Source organism: Sminthopsis crassicaudata, chromosome X (genome assembly GCF_048593235.1).
Source record: "Sminthopsis crassicaudata isolate SCR6 chromosome X, ASM4859323v1, whole genome shotgun sequence".
Classification (NCBI taxonomy): Eukaryota; Metazoa; Chordata; class Mammalia; order Dasyuromorphia; family Dasyuridae; genus Sminthopsis; species Sminthopsis crassicaudata.
The window spans coordinates 26874752-26894720 of NC_133623.1; the positions used below are offsets into that span (position 1 = coordinate 26874752).

Genomic DNA, 19969 nt, shown 5'->3' on the forward strand with positions numbered 1-19969 from the left:
ATTCCTAGAGCAGTAAACTCCCTGACTGATGGTCAGGCATCGAGGAGCCACACATAGCTTTTTACAACATAGTCATAAACTCTGAAAAAGGGCAATAGCTGCAATAAAGCCCATGCACACCCTCACTCAGAGCTTTATGTACTCTGGTTTATATTGTTCACTAATTCACAATAGATTAAACACAACAAATTTGAAGGGTGATTAAATTTGTTACTAGACACAATGAGGAGAGGGTAGCTGACAGTTTAATAGCAAAGGGGGAAATAGAAAACCAGAGATGGAAAATGAGCAAAAACAATACTATAGAATGTAAGCCTGCTTTTTGAGTAAGGATTGTTTCAGTCTTTGTATTCGTAGCTTTAGACCATTGCCTGATATTTGTTAGAGAAGTAATAAATACTTATTGATTGATCTCTTTATTAAAAGATAGATCATTTTATTATGAGATTAGATGCCTGTACCACAGATATTGTAAGTCATCAGAAAAGGTTATATATTCTAATTCTCAGTTTGAGAGAGCAGACCAAGTATTACATACATCTTAGAGTTCTATTAAAAAACAACAAAACAACAACTACCAAAGTTTTGACTGAAAGATATAAGCTTCTTTTATCTAGAAAATTAACTTGTCTGATATAACTCATTTTCAAATGTTATTAGATAAATAAGGTATTATTGTGTTTTGGCTGCTTTTTCGATGTATTTGGATAAAACATTTTCTATCTTCAAAGTTATTTCTTATTTACTTCTTCACTAAGGCTACCTATTTTTCCTTGCCGGGACCCATTTTCCCCATTCATCTCCCTTTTTAGTACTTAGTGCTTCTGAGCTCTACTTTAGCCTTTTCTCAGGTTGCCAAGCAACAGACAGATAATCCATGCTGTAGGCTGTTTGTTGAAGTCCAAGGGACAGGAGAGTTCTAGCAGTCTGATTTCAATAACTAACAGGAATATTCTGAACTCTTATAATAATATTTCAGCTAGCACCATATTTTCAGCAGTTCTTTATTTTATGTACACATTATATAAAGTTAATTTTTAGCTTTCAGGCAAATTAGGAATGGCAATTTAACCTTCAGCATTTTAATAATTGGTGAGTTAAAATAAATGTATGTTTATTCTTTTTTAGACTTTGTGTCTAGCAAAGGGGAACAGAGAAAAAGATTGATAGAATTGTTCACAAGGAAGAGTTTGAACTAATGGTATATGTAGGAGGATTTGTTTTTAAGGAATAAGTTCAGATCCTTCAAAATGTAGATTCCTTTGCTCTTCAGAAAAAAAAAAAACAAAACAACTGTTTTGGTCAGAGCAAAGTCTTAATCGAGATGGAGACCTAGATATAAGCTAATTTTCTAGGTGCCTAAAATATCTATAGCTTAAGTACCTCCACAATGAAACCCATTATCACTGCATCAAACAGATAGATGCAGGAAAGGGAAACATTTAGACGATATGCTTAATTCCTTTGGAAATAGGGGAAGAAAAAAGCGAAATGTCATGGACTGTGTCTACTGTTTTTAGTGGTTCCACAAAGGAAGATTATTGTTGTCATTTGTTAACTTTCAGGCATTCCGCTGACCCTACCTAGGATATTTGGGTATAGAAGTATAGAACACAAATGTAGTCTACCGTCATTCTTTCTCCAGATTCTGTATTGATGTTGGTATATTAGGGGCCTTATTACAATCCTTAATATTACTGTTATAATTTTGGGCAGCATTGCAAGTATATTATTGTTGTGTAGTAATAATAGCTCATATGTATATAGCATTTTATTCATAACAGCCCCAAACAGTATATACTGCAAGTTGAAGCCAAGAGAGACTAAATAGACTTAACCAAAGTCTCTTGGCTGGTGCTGGCTAATTAGCATTTAGATAAGACTTCGGAGTATACAAAATGCTTTATAGATGTTAGCTCATTTGATCCTCAGAAAAACCCTCAGGACTAGGTACAGCCTGGTTTTGAAATCAGTTCTTCCTGACTCCAGATCTACTGCTTTATCTCCCTTGCCATTAGATACCTCTAGAGTCTTTGTGGTGATTCTAAGCCAGGTTTTTAGATTGAGGCCTAGTGTTCTGACTATATATACCATGTCATCTCTCTCCAGTCAAACTAGTATCATGACTCAGTGCTTTCACATGTAACTGTTTCAGGATAAAATGGACCCCTCTACACTATGTGAAGTGTCTGCTACTTGTGCTTACAAACCCCCCAAAAAAAGCTTATTAATGGGTTAGCTGGCAAATATCAATCAGTCAATCAATAAGCATTTGTTAAGCACCTGCTCTGTGCCAGGCACTGTGCTAAGTACCAGGGATCTGTTAGTTACTGTATATTTTCTGCATTAGATTATATTAAAAAAAAATTTTTTTTTATCCAACTGCCATCTTAAAAATTTGTATTAGCCTTCATTTCTCCAAGTACATTTAAAGTTTAAGTTAAATTTTAAGTAAAATTTTTCCAACAGGGATGAATCTTGAAAAGGAGGTTTTATTCAAAACAAAACAAAACAACACTTTCATCACATTTTAAAAATAATCCTTTAACTAAGCAAAAGAAAGGAAATTCCTAGCCACACTCCAGGACATCTATCACATTTTCAGAATGAAGTCATTAATTTTTACTCCAGATTAATTCTTTTAACTCAATCATACCCTTTCATTCCCCCTCTACTCACACCTTGGAGGAATGGACTAATTCAAGAAGCAATAATATGAGTAATGGATTGAGAAGAATGACTTCTATAGTATAAATTGAAAGGTAAATGATGAAGGTGCTACTTAACATTGAGAAGACACTTTTAATTGAATCCATCCAATACGATTTGTCTAAAAACTATCACAGAAGTATACTTATTAAGTTGTCATTTCAACTTTGAGCACTCGAGTCTGAAAAAAATTAATTTGCTGTCACTTCTGGTCATGATACCATTTTTTTCAGTTTGATAAATACTTGATATGCTGCTGTTAACAGCATTTTACAAATGGGGAAGCTGAGGCTGAATGAGTTAAAGTGATCTTCCCAAGGATACACAGCTAATGAGTGAGTGAAGCATGATTCCATTTGTATCTCTCTGAATCACAGTCTAGTGCTCTGTATGTACACTAAACTACTTAGGTGTGTTTATGACTTTTTTAGATATTCTTAGTTATAGAATGAAAGGGTTAGACTAGATTTTCAAAGTGCATAGAATTTTACCTTTTTTGTTGCTATTTGCTTCCTTTTTTTCTTTCTTATTTTTTTTCCTTTTTGATTTTTCTTCTGCAGCATGATAAATGTGGAAATATGTATAGAAGAATTGCATGTGTTTAACATATGTTGAATTCTTTCCTGTCTAGGGGAGGAAGGGAAAAAATTTGGAACACAAGGTTTTGCAAGGGTGAATGTTGAAAACTATCTTTGCATGGATTTGGAAAATAAAGTCATTATTAAAAAAAATAAATAAAAAGCAAGTGCATTTCAGCTCTGGACACTGATTTTAAGAAACAGAAAGAGGAAACTGATGTTTTGAGGAGTGACAACATGTCTCCAGCTAATAGCTTTACTGTCATTAGTGCCATATTAGTGAGTAATGTTTTTATATCTTTATGTGTTTGAACCTTGCTCCAGCTTCACACTTAGTATATACAACCATGTTTCCTTTTGTTTTCTCTTTTGTCTTGTTCTCTTCCAATTTTTGGATTTTATTGGTGTTCTTCCTAATCCTACTGACAGAGACCACAGCTCATCTCATTTATTTTAGTTGTTTTCAATGTCATTGTGTGCTTTTTTTTGTACTTTTTTTTCTAATTACATGTAAAAACAATATTTACCATTCATTTAAATAAAATTTTGAGTTCTAAATTCTCTCCTCCCTCCTTTGCCCTCTTCTTGACAATATAGGTTATACATGTTCAGTCATGCAAAACACATTTCAAATTAGTCAAGTTGCATGAGAAAACACAGACCAAAAAGAAAAAAAACCCTAAGAAAAATAAAGTTTAAAAAACTATGCTTCAATCTGCATTCAGACTTTACTAGTTCTTTCTCTGGAGGCGGATAGCTTTTTTTCATCATGAGTTCTCCACAATTGTCTTAGATCATTGTATTGCTGAGAATAGCTAAGTCATTCACAATTGATCATTGTACATTATATTTTTCAGTTGTCAGATTGAATTTATTTCCTTTTTATTTTATTTTAATGAGGATTATTAAAGTGAACAGTGAAGTGACATATAATATACTTGACTTTTTAAGTTTTTTTTTTAAGTGCCATCCTTTTTTTTTTTTTTTTTTTTTTAACTTGCAAACAAAAAATAAAGTGCTATAATCCTATGGCATTATGATCAGTCAAAATTGAAAAGAAAACATCTTTGAATTAGCAATTTAAGTTAACAAAAGATATGTTTTACAGAAATTTGATCTCATTTAATTTTTCTGTTATACTATAATAATGTAAACTGAGGCAGACTTGCTTATGTGGTCTGATCCTCATTATCTAAAAGTCCCACCCATACAAATCCCATCCATACCAACACAGCATAATTGTGTTGGTAACACAGTCTGCTTGATTTTTTTTGAGTCTACCTCCTATTTTCCCTTTAACATCTTGGTACATTGCTTTCAAAGTTATATTGTGTTGATTTGAAAAATGTAATGAAATGTACCTTTTCTGAGAAGGAATGTACTGTCCTTGCAGTAGTTTCCAAAGCCATTAATTGGGAAAACTGATTTGTATCTGGAATGTTTTTAACTCACATAGCCTCGTTAGTCCCGGAGCCTTGTTAACCTTTGGTCAGACAAATTGTAGGATATGATTCGATAAGACTGCATTAATACAAGAATTTTAATAAACAGCTGCTTCACTTGTCGCAAAACTCCTGCTGGTAATATTGGGTGGTTCATTAAACATAGAGAAAAGTGGATGAGCCCTTTTAAATTGTTCCACTCCTAGGGGACTTTCATCTCATAACTTAGTACATTGAAGACTATGTCAGTCAGTTGTGGGGTTTTTTTTGTGTATTTAATTTGTTTCCATCTTTATGTAGTTGAGCTGTGAAATAAGATGAAACAGTCTTGTTTTATGAATATAATAGTAGCTAGCTTCAACTGGCCTCTCCCTCTCCCTCCCCCCCCCCCCCCTCCGTTAAGTCAAGGTTACATGATTCTGCAACTTATTTCCAGCTTCTGTTTCTGTCTCATTAGGTTGGTAGTTTCATGATTAAATTAATAGTTTAAATGGAAACCATTGAACAAATTCTTTGTAAATTTTATATATCTTTAATATAGAGTCCTCTATTTATTATTTGTATAAATTATTCAAATCTATTGGTTACCTTCCCAAAATTGTGATTTCAAAATGTTAGTATCAAATTAGTGGATTTTTTTTTTCTTCCTCAAACTTTTTTTTTTTTTTTTTTTCATTGAAGCTCTTTATTTTCAAAACATATGCATGGATAATTTTTCAACATTTACCCTTGCAAAACCTTGTGTTCCATTTCCCCCCCCCCTCTTCCTGCCACTCCCTCCCCTAAATGGCAAGTAATCCAATATATATTAAACATGTTAAAAATATGAATGTTAAATCCAATATATGTGTATATTTTTATACAATTAACTTGTTGTATGAGAAAACTCAGATCAAAAAGGGAAGAAAATGAGAAAGAAAACAAAATGCAAGCAAACAACAACAAAAAGAATGAAAATGCTATGTTGTGATCTATGCTCAGTCCCCACAGTCCTCTCTCTGGGTGTAAATGGCTCTCTTCATCACAAGATCATTGGATCATCTCATCTCATTGTTCAAGAGAGCCACATCCATCAGAATTGATCATCATATAATCTTGCTGTTATCTCCTGGTTTTGCTCATTTTACTTAGCACCAGTTCTTGTAAAAGTCTCTCCTGGTCTCTCTGAAATCATCCTGCTGATCATTTCTTATAGAACAATAATATTTCATTACATTCATATGCCATAACTTATTTAGCCATTCTCCAGCTGATGGGCATCCACTCAGTTTCCAGTTTCTTTCCAATGAGTAAATATTTGTAAAGCTCTTTGCATAGTGCCTGACATATAGTAAGCAATTAATAAATGTTGTTCCTTTCCCTAGGTCCCTTGCCATATATCCCAAACACTCAGTTATACAGGTTTGGTTTTTTTTTTTTTTGTTTGTTTTGTTTTGTTTTGTTTCTGCTTAAGACTACTACTTTCTTTTAAAAAAATCTTCTCTTTCCCATTTCCTCAAAAGGAAGAAATTTATATATTTATTTCTAAACCAGAAGGATAATTTCATATGAAAAATCAAAATAACTATGCACTGAATTCATTTCCAAATGTTTTTTTAAAGTAGAGAAGGAAGATTCATGTTGATGAAATTGGAATTCAGTAGTTTATTTTTTTTAACACTTATTATTTTAATGAAGTTTTTCCAAAACTCTATTTATTCTTCTCTCAATGTCCAGAGAATTGCCCAAATGTTTGATTCACTTCTTTCTTCTCTTCATCTACTAGTTTCCATCAAATCTTCCTTTAGTGTTTTCTGTGCCTAATTTCCATCACCTTTTTATGTTAAGTAGAGGAACAAGGGATTTACTTGTCCTTGTCTAGAATTGTTTAGAAAACGAGGTAGTTCTTTTCTGGTAGTACAAATTAGAGAGTCATTAGAGATGGCAGGCTACCATGGAAGAAATTAATTATTGTGAGTTCAAATGATAAAGAATTTCAGTTGGAAGGAATGTTGAAGGTCATTTAGTCTGAATGTTGTCTGACCCATGAATCCTTCCTACAACATCCCTGAAAAGTCATCATTCTCTCTGCTTGAAAACTTCCAGTGTCTGGGAATTGAGGCAGCCTATTCCATTTTTTAGACAGCTTTAATAAGTTTTAGCAGATTCTCCTAAAATTTACTTCCATGTAGCTTCTACATATTGTTCTTCATTTTGCTTTCTAGGGTTGAATTGAATGATTCCATATAACCCTTCAGATATTTGCTGATGGTCATGATGGGTTTTTTTTAAATTATTATTATTATTATTATTAAAGCTTTTTACTTTCAAAACCTATGTATGGATAATTTTTCAACAGTGACCCTTGCAAAACCTTGTACTCCAAAATTTCCCCTCCTTCCTCCCACCCCCTTCCCTAGGTGGCAAGTAATCTGATATATGTTAAATGTCTTAAAATATATGTTAAATCCAATATATGTATACATATTTATAAAACTATCTTACTGAACAAGAAAAATCAAATCAAAAAAAATGAGAAAGAAAATAAAATGCAAGCAAACAACAACAAAAAGAGATTGAAAATGCTATGTTGTGAACCACACTTATTTCCCACAGTCCATTCTCTGGGTGTAGATGGCTTTCTTCATCACAAGATCATTGGAACTGGTCTGAATCATCTTTTTGTTGAAGAGAGCCACGTCCATCAGAATTGATCATCATATAATCTTTTTGTAGTTACGATGTTTTAAGGCTCAGCACTTCCAATTCCCTTAAGAAGCTATAATCGGACAGGACGTCTAGTCCCTACACCATTCTGATCACCTTTCTTTGACAAGCTGGTAGCACATCAAACATTTTTTTCTAAAATGAGTACCTTATTGAATAAAAAACTGTAGAAATGGTATGACTACAACCTAGTATAGAGAGATTATCACTTTTCTTGTTCTAGACACCATACTTTTAATAAATGCAATCTGGATTATATGAGGATGGGTTTTTGGTTATAACATCATTTACTCATTTTGAGTCCACTGAACGTTATCCCCCTCCATCATTTTTGTGTATCTGCTTTGATTTGTGAATCCAAGTCCAGGATTTTACAATTATCTGTTTTCTATTTTGTCCTAATAGATTTAACTGCCATTTTAACATATTGATTTTTTAGGTCCCTTTTATATCAGCTAATACATTAACTCTCGTTTCCAGATTTGCGTCCCTTGCAAAGTTAGGAAGCTTGCTATTTATAGCTAGGTCACTGATAAAATTGTTGAACAGAATAGGAGCAGTGACAGATCTTAGAGTCATTAGACTAGGCAGGCTTCTGGGTAGGTTGACCTTGTTCCATTTATCACTGCTCTTTTGGTCTATTTAATAAACCATTTCAAATCTACTTAATTATGTATCTCTATCTTCATTAAGCCAATCAACAAACATTTATTAAATGAATATATGTAACAGAATGAGCTAAGTGCTAGGGATACAAGAACTTTGTTCTTGATCTTTGTTCTTATTGAGCTTATGTCTTCTACACAGGGGGGTGTTTTGAGAGACTACCAAATGCTTTGACATCAAGCGTGTGTGTGTGTGTGTGTGTGTGTGTGTGTGTGTGTGTGTGTGTGTGTGTGTGTGTGTACATACAGAGAGAGAGAAAACATGCCAATTTAGTAACATAATAATAGTCAATATTTATATAGTGTTTTAGAGTTGGTAAAGTGCTTGCTTGATCTTCACCATAACCCTGTGTAACAGGTACTATTATCATCCCCATTTTACAGATGAGGAAATTGAAGGCTGAGAGAAGTTCATTGATGTAGTAGCTGTGTGAGGCAGCATTTGAACTCAGGTCTTTTTGATGTCAAGTTCAGTACTTTATCCACTATCCACTTAGCTGCCTTTTTATTGTTATAAAAAGAAATTTGCCGGCATGAATACCAGTGAAGGTGAGAATATCTATGACATGCTGCAATGTGATGAGCAGAATATTTATCCTGGTGTGGAGGTTTGGTGTAAGGGAATAGAGAACCTTAAAGAAACAAATGGAACCAGATTTTGCAGGGCTTTGAATATGTCAAAATATAGTGGTTGGATTTCATCTGTTGACAAGTTTTTGGAAGGTGTTGTTCAGGAAGTGTTGTTAAGGACAGAGAGACTTAAGGTACTGATATCTATTAAAAGCCCTATAATAATGCTATGGGAAAGGAGAGACAAGACTAGATGCAAGTTTATGACTTCATTGTATAAAATTGGATGTTCTTTGTATGTATGTATACATATATGTAAAAAATTGCAATGGTTGAAATATTTTATTCTCCAAATAGATTTTATTCCTCCTGAGTCTTTGCAAACTTCAGCACTTGAAGCACTTGGTATCTAGGCTCTCCATTCATGGATGTAGATTGTATACTTTCTTTTAGATACCTTTTTATTTAATGTTTAATTTTTTCCCAAATACTTATAAAAATAATTTTTGAACATTCATTTTTAAAATTTTGATTTCTAAATTCTCATTTTTTTTTCTTCTTCCCTCATTGAGGAGGCAAGCTATTTGATATAGGCTATGCATGTGCAGTCATGCAAAACATTTCCTTATTACTTATGTTCTGAAAAAAATAAAACAACCTACCCCCCCCAAAAAAAAGAAAACCCAAGAAAAATAAAGTTAAAAGTGCTTCCATCTGCTGCTGCTAGTTTTTTATTTATTTGTTTATTTTTTCTGGAGGTGGACAGCATTTTTTTTTTATCAAAAGTCCTTTGGAATTGCTTTGGCTCATTGTATTGCTGATAACCGCTTAGTCATTCATAATTGATCATGTGCAATATTGCTGTTACTGTTTATGCTCTTTTCCTGGTTCTGCTTCATTTTGCATCTGTTCATTTTGTCCTTCCAGGTCTTTATGAAGGAATCCCACTTGTCATTTCACAGTAGTCTTCCATCATAGTCATACACCACAACTTGTTCAGTCATTCCCTAATTGATGGATGTCTGTTTCCAATTCTTTGACACCACAAAAAGGGCTGCTAGAAATATTTTTTGTATGTAGAAGTATTTTCCTTTTCTTTTTTTAAAAATCTCTTTGGGATACAGACTTAGTAGTGATGTTACTGATGATATTACATGGTTTTGTATGCCTTTGGACATAGTTCCAAATTGCTTTCAAGAATGGTTGGATAAGTTCACAGTTCCATCAGTGATGCTTTAGTGAACCGATTTTTGCACATCTCCAGCATTTGTCATTTTCCCTTTCTGTCATATTATTTCTTATTAGCCAGTCTGATAGGTATAAGTTGGTACCCCAAGGTTGTTCTAATTTGCATTTCTCTAATCAGTAGTTCTTTAGAATTGTTTTTTTCATATGATTACATATAGTCTAGATTTCTTCATTTTGGTTCATACCAGTAAAGGGACCTGTGTAATCTTCTGACCAATTGTGTGCAGCCCAGGTGATCTGTGGGCCGAGAGCTTCAGAAGCTGCTGCCTCCAGTTCAGTCCGACTGTATACATTTCTAAGATGGCTATCATGAATTACTGTGACATAACAATTCCTTACTTGTTGGCCAACCTTATGACAAAGTACCATCTGTAGATGACATGCACAGAAAATCTTGCCAATCCTATGCCATTGTGAGGCATTATAGTGTAGGTTGGAGGGGAGGTTTCTTACCAGACTATATTAAAATGTTTCTTTTTGCTGTCAACATTCAGAGCGACCAGTTGTTAGAAAATCCTGTCACTTTAGGAGATGTTTTGTTAAAAGACTATAGATGGATGTGTATCTGGTGTGGGGAGCGCGTGGTTACGTGCATGCTTCATTATATGGTTTTCAAAATGTGGTTGACACCAGAATTTTTTGTTATTCCTCTGGAGTCCGGTTGGTTTTCCAGTCAGACCGAGAGAGTCTGAACCTGTCGCCTTGCAAGACATGGTACAAAGCTTATCTCTTCACCCAGGTTTGCCTTGGGGAGAATGAGCTTGTATGTTCCCCTTGTGGGGAGAGGGAATAAAACAGGCTTCCTATTTTTCCTGTTGACTTCCTTGTTTTTCCTGTTGACAGCTTTCTGAGGAACACAAAACAGAAATGTTTTTACCATAGTAATTTAGCACTTTAGTGCTACTAAAGTAGTCACTAAAATAACTTGTCTTCCCCAGGTAAACTTAGGTACCCATACTCATCCAGTTATAGCAGAATGAGGACCAAGAATAAATGCTTCCGGAGAAAAAGTGGCAGTCCATGGGGCACGAGAGAAGACATTGAACTATTCACTTCCCTTCTCTGAGGCTCAGGATTTTCCTCCATTAAATGAGGGGGTTAGAACACATGATCTTCCAGGCCCATTTTGGCACTGCTGTTCTTCGTGGCTAAGAATGATTAAGCAATTGTGGATATCATTTTCAAGTTTAAAGGATAGCTCATCTCATGCTGTTCTGAAGGGATGCCGACTGGTTTGTTTTTTTCCCAGGCTTTTTTATTACTTAAACCCAGCAGGATATGGGGCAGGCCAGACTAATGATAGCTAGATTCCCTGAGGTAAAAGAGGGCAGTTTGGAAAGATTCTATGGCTGAATGAAAAGATCATGTCATCATAAGATTTTAAAAGTGTAAAAGCCTTAGATATCATGTCATTCAGCTCCTTCATTCTTTACAGAGGCCATAGTCTTGATAGGTGAGTAGAGCAAAAAATAAGTTGAAAGCCAAATAGGCAGAGTTACAGGAAGCTGGTTGACTCCAGAAGCGTGTAAGTGATTGGTTTGGGTGGTTTCAACATGGGCAAGAAAGGTATTCCGCTATTCCTTCCCCCTCAAACAGTGATTGTGTGCAAGGTCGTGTACCAGGTACTAGGGATAGAAAAAGGAAAACAAAACAACAGTTCTTGCCCTCTGTGAAGATCTTACATTCTTTGGGGGGCAAAATATATACACAAAAGAAGTAAATGTAATCGGGATAGAGGAGTGATTCAGCCAAAGTGTTCGAAGAAAATTGGAGAGGTGCAAAATCACCTGTAGCTTGGTGTTGGTGTAGCTGGGAGATGGGAATCAGTGAAGGAAGGCTTTGTGGAGAAGGCAGCACCTGAGTTGAACTTTGAAGGAAGAGTAAGATTGCCATAGATAGCTAAATGAAGAGATCATACGTGATATAAATACATGGAAGCCTGAAGGCAGCTTGAGAATGAAGAATGAGATCAAGGATTTGCTAGCATTCTGCTTGGTCTAGAAGATAGTGTGTTAAGGGGAGATGTGAAATAAAGCTGGAAAGCATCTTGGCTGTCAGTCTGAGGAGTTTCTATTTTATTTTGATCTCAGTAAGGACTCATTAAAGACTTCTGACATCATCAAAACTCTGCCCAAGGAATCTCCTGGATTTGTGACTTTTTTTCTGGTTCACAGAAGATCACTTTGAAAACTATATGAAAGAGAGGGGAGAGAAAAGTGGCAAGTGACTGGGAGAACTGTTTGTTCAAAGACTGACATAGTCTAGACAGATATTGAAAAAGTTTTGCATTAGAATAAAAAAAGCATGAGTGGAATTGAGGAACACATGGAAAAGGATATCCAGCTTTTCTTACAGCAAGAGGCTAGGGTAAGATTTCTATTTCTGCCAAGACTAGCAAGAACAAGGTGAGACAGCAATTCTAAAGGCTACCAGAGAGTGGTATGAGAATGGGAACTTGGCCACGGAACACACTCATTGGGATACAGAATAAAAGGGGCTTGGTTACATTGGACTAAATATTAGCCCAATTTGTGTCTAGAACAAACTCCCAAACAAGGCTGATCATACTGAACCAATGAGCACCGGATTGACGTGTCTCAGTATTTCTCCTACTTGGGGCCATAGTTGCATCCCAAGTTGTAGGTAAGTCAGTCAAGTGGCTCTGTCTTACTGAGGTGGATACAGACAATGGCTGGCATCTATCAGACTTAAAATGTATTCAGACTTTGTTTTTTCTTTGAAAGAAGTCACATATTCATTTAGATTACATTTGGAAAGTCAGAAATCTAATCTACTACTCTGTAGATGTGTTGTTTTCTTTTCAGAATTTGAAACAGTTTGCTTCAGTGTCACACATAACACAAAGTTGCTTCATTTTGTAAAGCTTTCCAACATCTGCTATGTACTTTAATGATATTGTTGGGTGTTAAAACACCTGCTTAGTTGCTAAGACACTCATATACCTTATATTGGAGCCTTGATTGGTAAGATTTAAATAGCTTCTATCAGTTGTAGCTAAAATTAGGATTGTTGTCAGTGCAGGCTTTATATTTAGTAAAAATGAATGGTGTAAGAATGGAATGTTAGCGGGAGCTGGGATTTCTTTGTTTTTCTTAAGCCTTACAGCATCTCCACGTGTTCTTAGACTTCAATGGGATGTGATTTCATCAATGTGAGCCCCCATTTCAACTGTGCAAATCACAAATCTTTCATGCCTTCTTTCACCGTGTATCTTGTGTCCATGTGTTCCCATGAGCCACAGGGATTCTTAACATTCTGGAGATCTTAATATTGCATGTGTATCAAAGTAGCACATGAGTTGTCTATCTGTTGTCCCTTATTCTCACTGCATGATTGGCTTACCTCCTTTTTCTGGTCCTTTGTCTCTTTTAATTATATTTTTTACTTCACTTCTTATGTGCAACTTATCATTGAAAATAATTGGTTTATACCCTACCATGTCTTTTCATTGCTTTTTGTGTAATTTTGATTTCTTGGAGATTGTGGAATTCCATGTTTTATAGCCATATAAAATTACTTGGAGAATATTAATGTAAAATAGATATATTTTTCTTTCAGGGAAAAGCAGTTTCCCAAATGCGACTTAGCTTATTTTCATCCTTTTGTTTAATCCTGCTTCCATTTCATTGTCTGTTACTCTGCAGTGTATGTGCACATATGTGTGTCTACATGTACAAGTGAGCACACACTAATGGACACTGGTTCTCAAGGACCAGCTTACTTATCATCTGGATTATAGTCATTCTTTACCTACTTGCTTGCTCCTATGTGGGTTGTTTGGTCAAACTCTTTGAGTGATTGTAGAGCGTCTTGTTTTGAAGGCTTGGTAGTAATTCCATGGCTTCATGCACTCAGTATGCTATCATCCATTAACAGGAACATCTGGAAGACCTCTATCTATCTATAAGCAATTCCACTTTGAGTCAGACTTGGCTCTGGACATTCTCCATACATGACAGCAGCAAATACTTCTGGTGATCATGCATTTCTTTATATTAATCATCAAAGACTCACAGGAAATAAGTTCTCTCTGTTATATCTAACAGCAGGGGTTCTTAACCTAGGTTCATGAACTTTTTAGATAGGTAGCTAGATAGCCATATTTCTATGTAATAGGTTTCTTTTGTAATTCTGCAGATTTTATTCTTTTAATAACACTATTCTGAGGAATCAGTCTGTAGGCTTCACTAGACTGCCTCTTCAGAAGTCCATGATAGTAAAAAGAATAAGAACCCTTATAGAGATGCCCTCCCCACCCTCTGCTAGGAAGTGTTAAGTGTCTGAGATTAGATTTGAATTCAGATCTTCTTGCCTTCAGGGCTAGTGCTGTAGCCACTGGGCCACCTAGCTGCCCCCCCCCCCATTTACTTTTTTTGATCCATATTTTATATATAGTCATATATTATCATCCCCATTAGAATTAAGATCCTTGGGTACAAATAGTTTATTTTTTGTCTCTGTATTCATTCATATTCACAGTGTCTCAATTAGAGTGAGTGCTTAATAAATACTGATTGATTGATTAGAAATCAACTAATCTAGTTTCAAATCCCACCTTTGCCTTAGACTAGTTTTGTGACCTTGGGCACAATTCATTTTTCTTGTTTGGGTCTCTTTTCATTTGTTAAATGTAGGGGTTGAAGGAAATGATCTTCTAGGGGGGTGTGTGTGTGTGTGTGTGTGTGTGTGTGTGTGTGTGTGAATATATCTAAAGATCCACATCTTTGTCTCCTTTCCCCTTCTCACAGTTCCACTTTGATTGCTTGATTTGATTGGCTGATTGCTACTACAAAGAATCCTGCTGTGAATATTTTTGTATATATTGAATTTTCATTTCTGTCGTTTCTTTCCTTGGAGTGAGTTCTTAGTTGTGGGCTTTCTTGAAATTTTACTCACTTTTCAGTCATTCCAAATTGAATCCAGAATGTTTGAACCTCTAAGCAATTCCACCAATAGTGTATCTGTCCTCCCACAGTCCCTCAAACATTATCTGTTACTGGGACTTGGCTTTTTTTTTCAGGCTTACTTTTGAGGTAAGACTGCAAATTGTATCTTGATTTGGGTTTCCCTTATTATTAGCAACTTGAGACTTGGTCATTTATGGTTTGCAGTTCTTTTGCAAACAGTATATTTCTTTGGACCACTTATCTCTTGATACTATATAGGGAATCAACACAAGTAGCACCAAATATCCCCAATAGATAAATTTTCAAAGGAAATGAATTTGCATGTTCTTAATGAAGAAATTAGATTTTTTTCCTCAAGTAGAACTTGAATCGAAAAGACATCTTGCACCTTGATTTGTAGATTTAGAGCTGCAATGACCCCGCAAGGCCACATACCTAGTCCTGCTCTCTCGTTTTACAGATGAGGAAACCAAGGCATAGGGGAAGTTAACTGTCTTGCCCAAGGTTTGACTATCCAATTACTTTGTACCACTTTGGGGATGTGAGGTTACCCTTGTGGTAATATGGTAACATATGGTGATCTGTTGGCTTTTAAGTTTACTTTGTATTTTGGAGTTGATTATACTTTTTACTAATGTCTTATTATGGCAAATTTTAGTTCCTGATACTTCATTTTAAATATTGTCAGTTTTACCATCATTTGAATGAACCATGACTATGTATTGAGGTAGTTTTGCTTTCAACTTTTCATTCAGAAACATTAATTGAATCTACACTACAGGGAATTGTGCTCAATACTTAGGGGATTAAGAAAGGCCTTATTAAAGGAAGTCAAGGAAGTTAAAGCCCTATCATCAAAGGAATTAGAAGAAACTTTTAAAGTTGACTAGCCTTTGTTTCCCATTTTACACCACCTCAACTCATTCTCTGGATTTGGACCAACTGCCTTTTCCCACATAAGGGATAGCCACTCCCTTACTTCAGCTACCTATTAGAATGTGTACACCTCAGTGGTAGGGACTGTCTTAGTAGCTTGTATTTGTATTCTCAACACTTAGCATAGTGACTGGCACTTAATAGGGGCTTACTAAAATGTTGGCTTGCTCTCTATCTTGGAAAGCCCTGAAGAGCAAGAGATTTGCTAGAAGAGATCCAGGGCTAGAACCCAGAACCTTTGATTAAGTCAGAGGTTATAATATATGGTAGCTAGTTCTCAGCCAAACTTGGACACCATCAAGGCAGAAAGATGTACATCTGTACACAGATGTCTACAGGAAAAGGCAATACAAGGTTGGCAGAATTGAAGCATAGAGAATAAGTCTTCTTATCCTCAGTGCTTAGCATAGTACTTGATACTTACTCAGTGTTGATTGATTTGGATGTGGCTGACCAGAATGGTGCAAATGAAAAATTAGAGGACAAAGAGTTACTACCAGTATGATCTTGGGGAAAAATCACCTAACTTCTGAGCTTTAGCTGATTCAAATAGAAAATGAAAAGATTCGACAAAGATGATCTCCAAGGCTCCTTCTAGCTCTTAAGTCCCACTTTTAGTTAGGACAACCTGGGAATTCTTCATGGAGGAAGTGACATTGAGTCATTATTTAATGTGGAGCCATTTAGGGGAGAGGTTGGGTAATTCCTACCTTTACTCTGCTGTCTTGGCTCCGCCTCCCAAGTAAGTGATATTGAATACTTTTTATAGCAGTGAGATCAGTGGGAAGTACAATCTGTGGGGTGACTGCTCCCAGTATCTAGGAATTTTTTTCTGTCATGACCTATTTTCATTGAGTGGTTAAGTTACAAATAAGATGACAGGCACTAATATAAGGTAAATATTTATGCATTTCTGCATAAATATTTCAGCACAGTATGGATAATTACTTTTTTTTTTTTTTTTTTTTAAGGCTATGAATATAGTAGTTCCCTTTATGTTTAAATATGCAGTCGACAGCCTCAACCAGATGTCAGGAGATGTGTTAAACTTGACTGATGCACCAAATACAGTAGCAACCATGGCAACAGCAGTTCTGATTGGCTGTAAGTGTTCTTTCATCTCTCTACAGGTGTTAATTTTCTTCTGGAAGGAGTTTGTCATAGATTAGCTAATATAACCTTTTCACTACTAACACAACTTAGCATTTAATGTGTTTATTATTCTTTTGGGTGTTTTTTTATTTTATTTATTTATTTTTTTAGTTTTCAAACCTCTTGTTAATATGCATTTCCCAGGTTCTGCAGCCTGAATTACAATCTTCAAGTCTTTGCACAAAAATATAAATCATGACAAAAACTTCTAATAATAAATGCCACTTTAAGATCCCTTCCACAGCGAAGTTAATCTTTATTTATGGACTGTTAGGTAAAATCTACAACTCTATATTAGTCTTTGGTGGAACTTAGTTCCACCCAGTTAACTTAATGTACTAACTGTATACCTTAGCTCTTAGTACTGTTCTAGTGTATCTGCCAACTATATGGAAAGCTCAAAGTAAGAATATTGTCATATATGTTTGCATTTTACATTCCATTCTTTTTTTTTTTTTTTTTTTTTTTTTTTAGATGGTGTGTCAAGAGCTGGAGCTGCCCTTTTTAATGAAGTTCGAAATGCAGTATTTGGTAAAGTGGCACAAAATTCTATCCGAAGAATAGCCAGGAATGTCTTTCTCCACCTCCACAATCTGGATCTGAGCTTCCACCTGAGCAGGCAGACAGGTGCCCTGTCAAAGGCTATTGACAGAGGAACAAGGGGTATCAGTTTTGTCCTGAGTGCATTAGTATTTAATCTTCTTCCCATCATGTTTGAAGTGACCCTTGTCAGTGGGATTTTGGTAAGTGCTAACTTTATTCAGACCAAAAACTGTTATTTGTTCATCAAATACAGTCTCTTTAATAGATATTCACTTTTTCAGGTTCATATGCCGTTCAATACTTATAGGGTTTTTTCTTTTGTTTTGTTTTTTCGAGGCAATCGGGGTTAAGTGACTTGCCCAGGGTCACACAGCTAGTAAGTGTCAAGTGTCTGAGACTGAATTTGAACTCAGGTCCTCCCGACTCCAGGGCTGGTGCTCTATCCACTGCAGTGCCACCTCGCTGGCCCAACATTTAGGTTAGAAAAGCCAGGTGGTCTATTATGAGCCTGAAGAATAATTTTATTTGTATAGAGTCCTGTCTTATTACCACAAACACCATTGGATCACCCAGCTTATTTTGTTGTTAATTTGGTTAAATTAAATATTTCTTGAAATGTGGTGGGAAGGGAGTCTTTAAAACCTTGGATATAACTTTCATCCCTTTGTTGTAGAGGTCAGGGGCCTCTATAGGATATTGCATATAAATTATATAGAACTATAAGTTGATTAATTTTATTGAACTGCTTTTAAAAATATTTGTTACAGGGATTGGCTTGCTGTGTAAAAGGGATGTTTCATACATGACTAGTATTTTAAAAAGTCAGATCAAAATAAGATAAGATGAACTTTGGGAATAATACTTTGATTTATGTTAGAATTTCTAAGCTTCTCTTCATAGCATTTAAACAAACCGAATATTTCTCTTTTTTATTTAACTGATACCTTTTTATATCATTCCTTTTTCTTTTTACTATAATAGCTTTTTATTTTCAAAATACACGCAAAAATAGTTTTCAGCATTCACCCTTGTAAAACCTCATGTTCCCAATTTTTCTTCCTCCCCTAGACAGCGAGTAATCCAATATAGATTAAACATGTGCAATTCTTCCAAACATATTTCCACATTATCATGCTGCACAAGAAAAATCAGATCAAAAAGAGAAGAAAAAGTGAGAAAGAAAACAAACAAGCAAACGACAACAAAAAAAAGTGAAAATACTATGTTGTGATCAACATTCAATCTGTGTAGTCCTCTTTCTGGATGCAGTATATCATTTCTTATATTCATTTTTATATTAATTTCTTAGTACAACCCTCTTCTTTTTCCCTCCTCAGCGATCTTTCCCATTGTAACAGAGATTGGAAATTTTCAGCAAAACCAACCATCACTGTTATGTCTGACAGTATGTATTGCCTTGGGAGTCCATGCTGAGATGATACCAGGGCATGGCATATTTATAGTAGGAACATTATATGAGAAGTCACTGCGGAATCCCAGGGAAAGTTTGTACCTCAGCTTTCAAGAACCCTGAGTCATAGGTGCTATTGTTATTTTCCTTTTACCGTGGAGGAAACTGAGACAGAGGTGAAATGCCTTGCCCAGGGACAGTCACAAAGCTAGGAAGTGTCTGAATAGGGATTTGAACTCAGATCTTCCTAGTGGACTTCAGGCCCAATATTCTAGCCATCTTGCCTCCCTCTAGTCAGTGCTCCCTAGAGTGAGATTATGAAGAGTTTTACATATAAAACAGGCTTTTATATTTTATCTTAGAATTAGTAGCGAGCCTTTGGATCTATATCAGAGGTGGAATGGCATGGTCAAGCATGTATTTTAGAAATACAGGTTTGATGGCTGTGATTAATTAACAGGCAAGAAATGATGAGACCTTAACTGGGATGATTGTGATGTGCCTAGAGAGAGACATTTCAGAGGTTGAATCAGCCAGACTTGGATGTGAAGGATGACAGAGGGTAAGGAGTTGAGGAGGACCCCAAGATTGTAAATCTTAGCAACTAGAAATTTGGTCATCCCCTTGTCAGACTTCTGTGGAATCTTTCTGCACTGATTCAGATCGCAATTCTTTGTTATCTCCTCCTTTGGTGAGCTTGCTGTGTACAGGCTTCCTTGGAGAAGCCTTCTTCTGGGTCTTTTCATATTTTGTAGATACCAGTACAGCTCTTGGACTGTTCCGTCTGTTATCTTTCACTGACTGTACGTGACCAGGTAGCTTTTCTGGCTATATAGATCATTAACGATGTCTTTCATGCCATTTTTTGCAGACAGCTCATCATCGATAATGTGCCATCACCTACTTAGAGTCATCATAAATCATTCTGTTGCCCTTGGGGTCATCCACAAATTTGACTCTTTAGAAATTGTGGTATTTCATGATTCTCAGCGATATAGCAACGCTGAGAGAATATTGTTAGTAGAAAGATGGGCTTTTGTGTAAAGGCACAGTTTGTGATCATTGAAATAGCTGTCTAATT

General features: G+C 35.6%; 1 protein-coding gene across 1 annotated transcript in view; it reads left to right on the plus strand.

Annotated features, from left to right (window-relative positions):
- Positions 1-19969, plus strand: part of ABCB7 (ATP binding cassette subfamily B member 7) — a 112487-nt gene that overhangs the window by 63677 nt on the left and 28841 nt on the right. Inside the window, exons 5-6 of the mRNA XM_074277262.1 lie at positions 16754-16886; positions 17409-17677. Of these exons, the coding sequence (XP_074133363.1) occupies positions 16754-16886; positions 17409-17677 (402 nt within the window). The remainder of the gene's footprint in view (positions 1-16753; positions 16887-17408; positions 17678-19969) is intronic.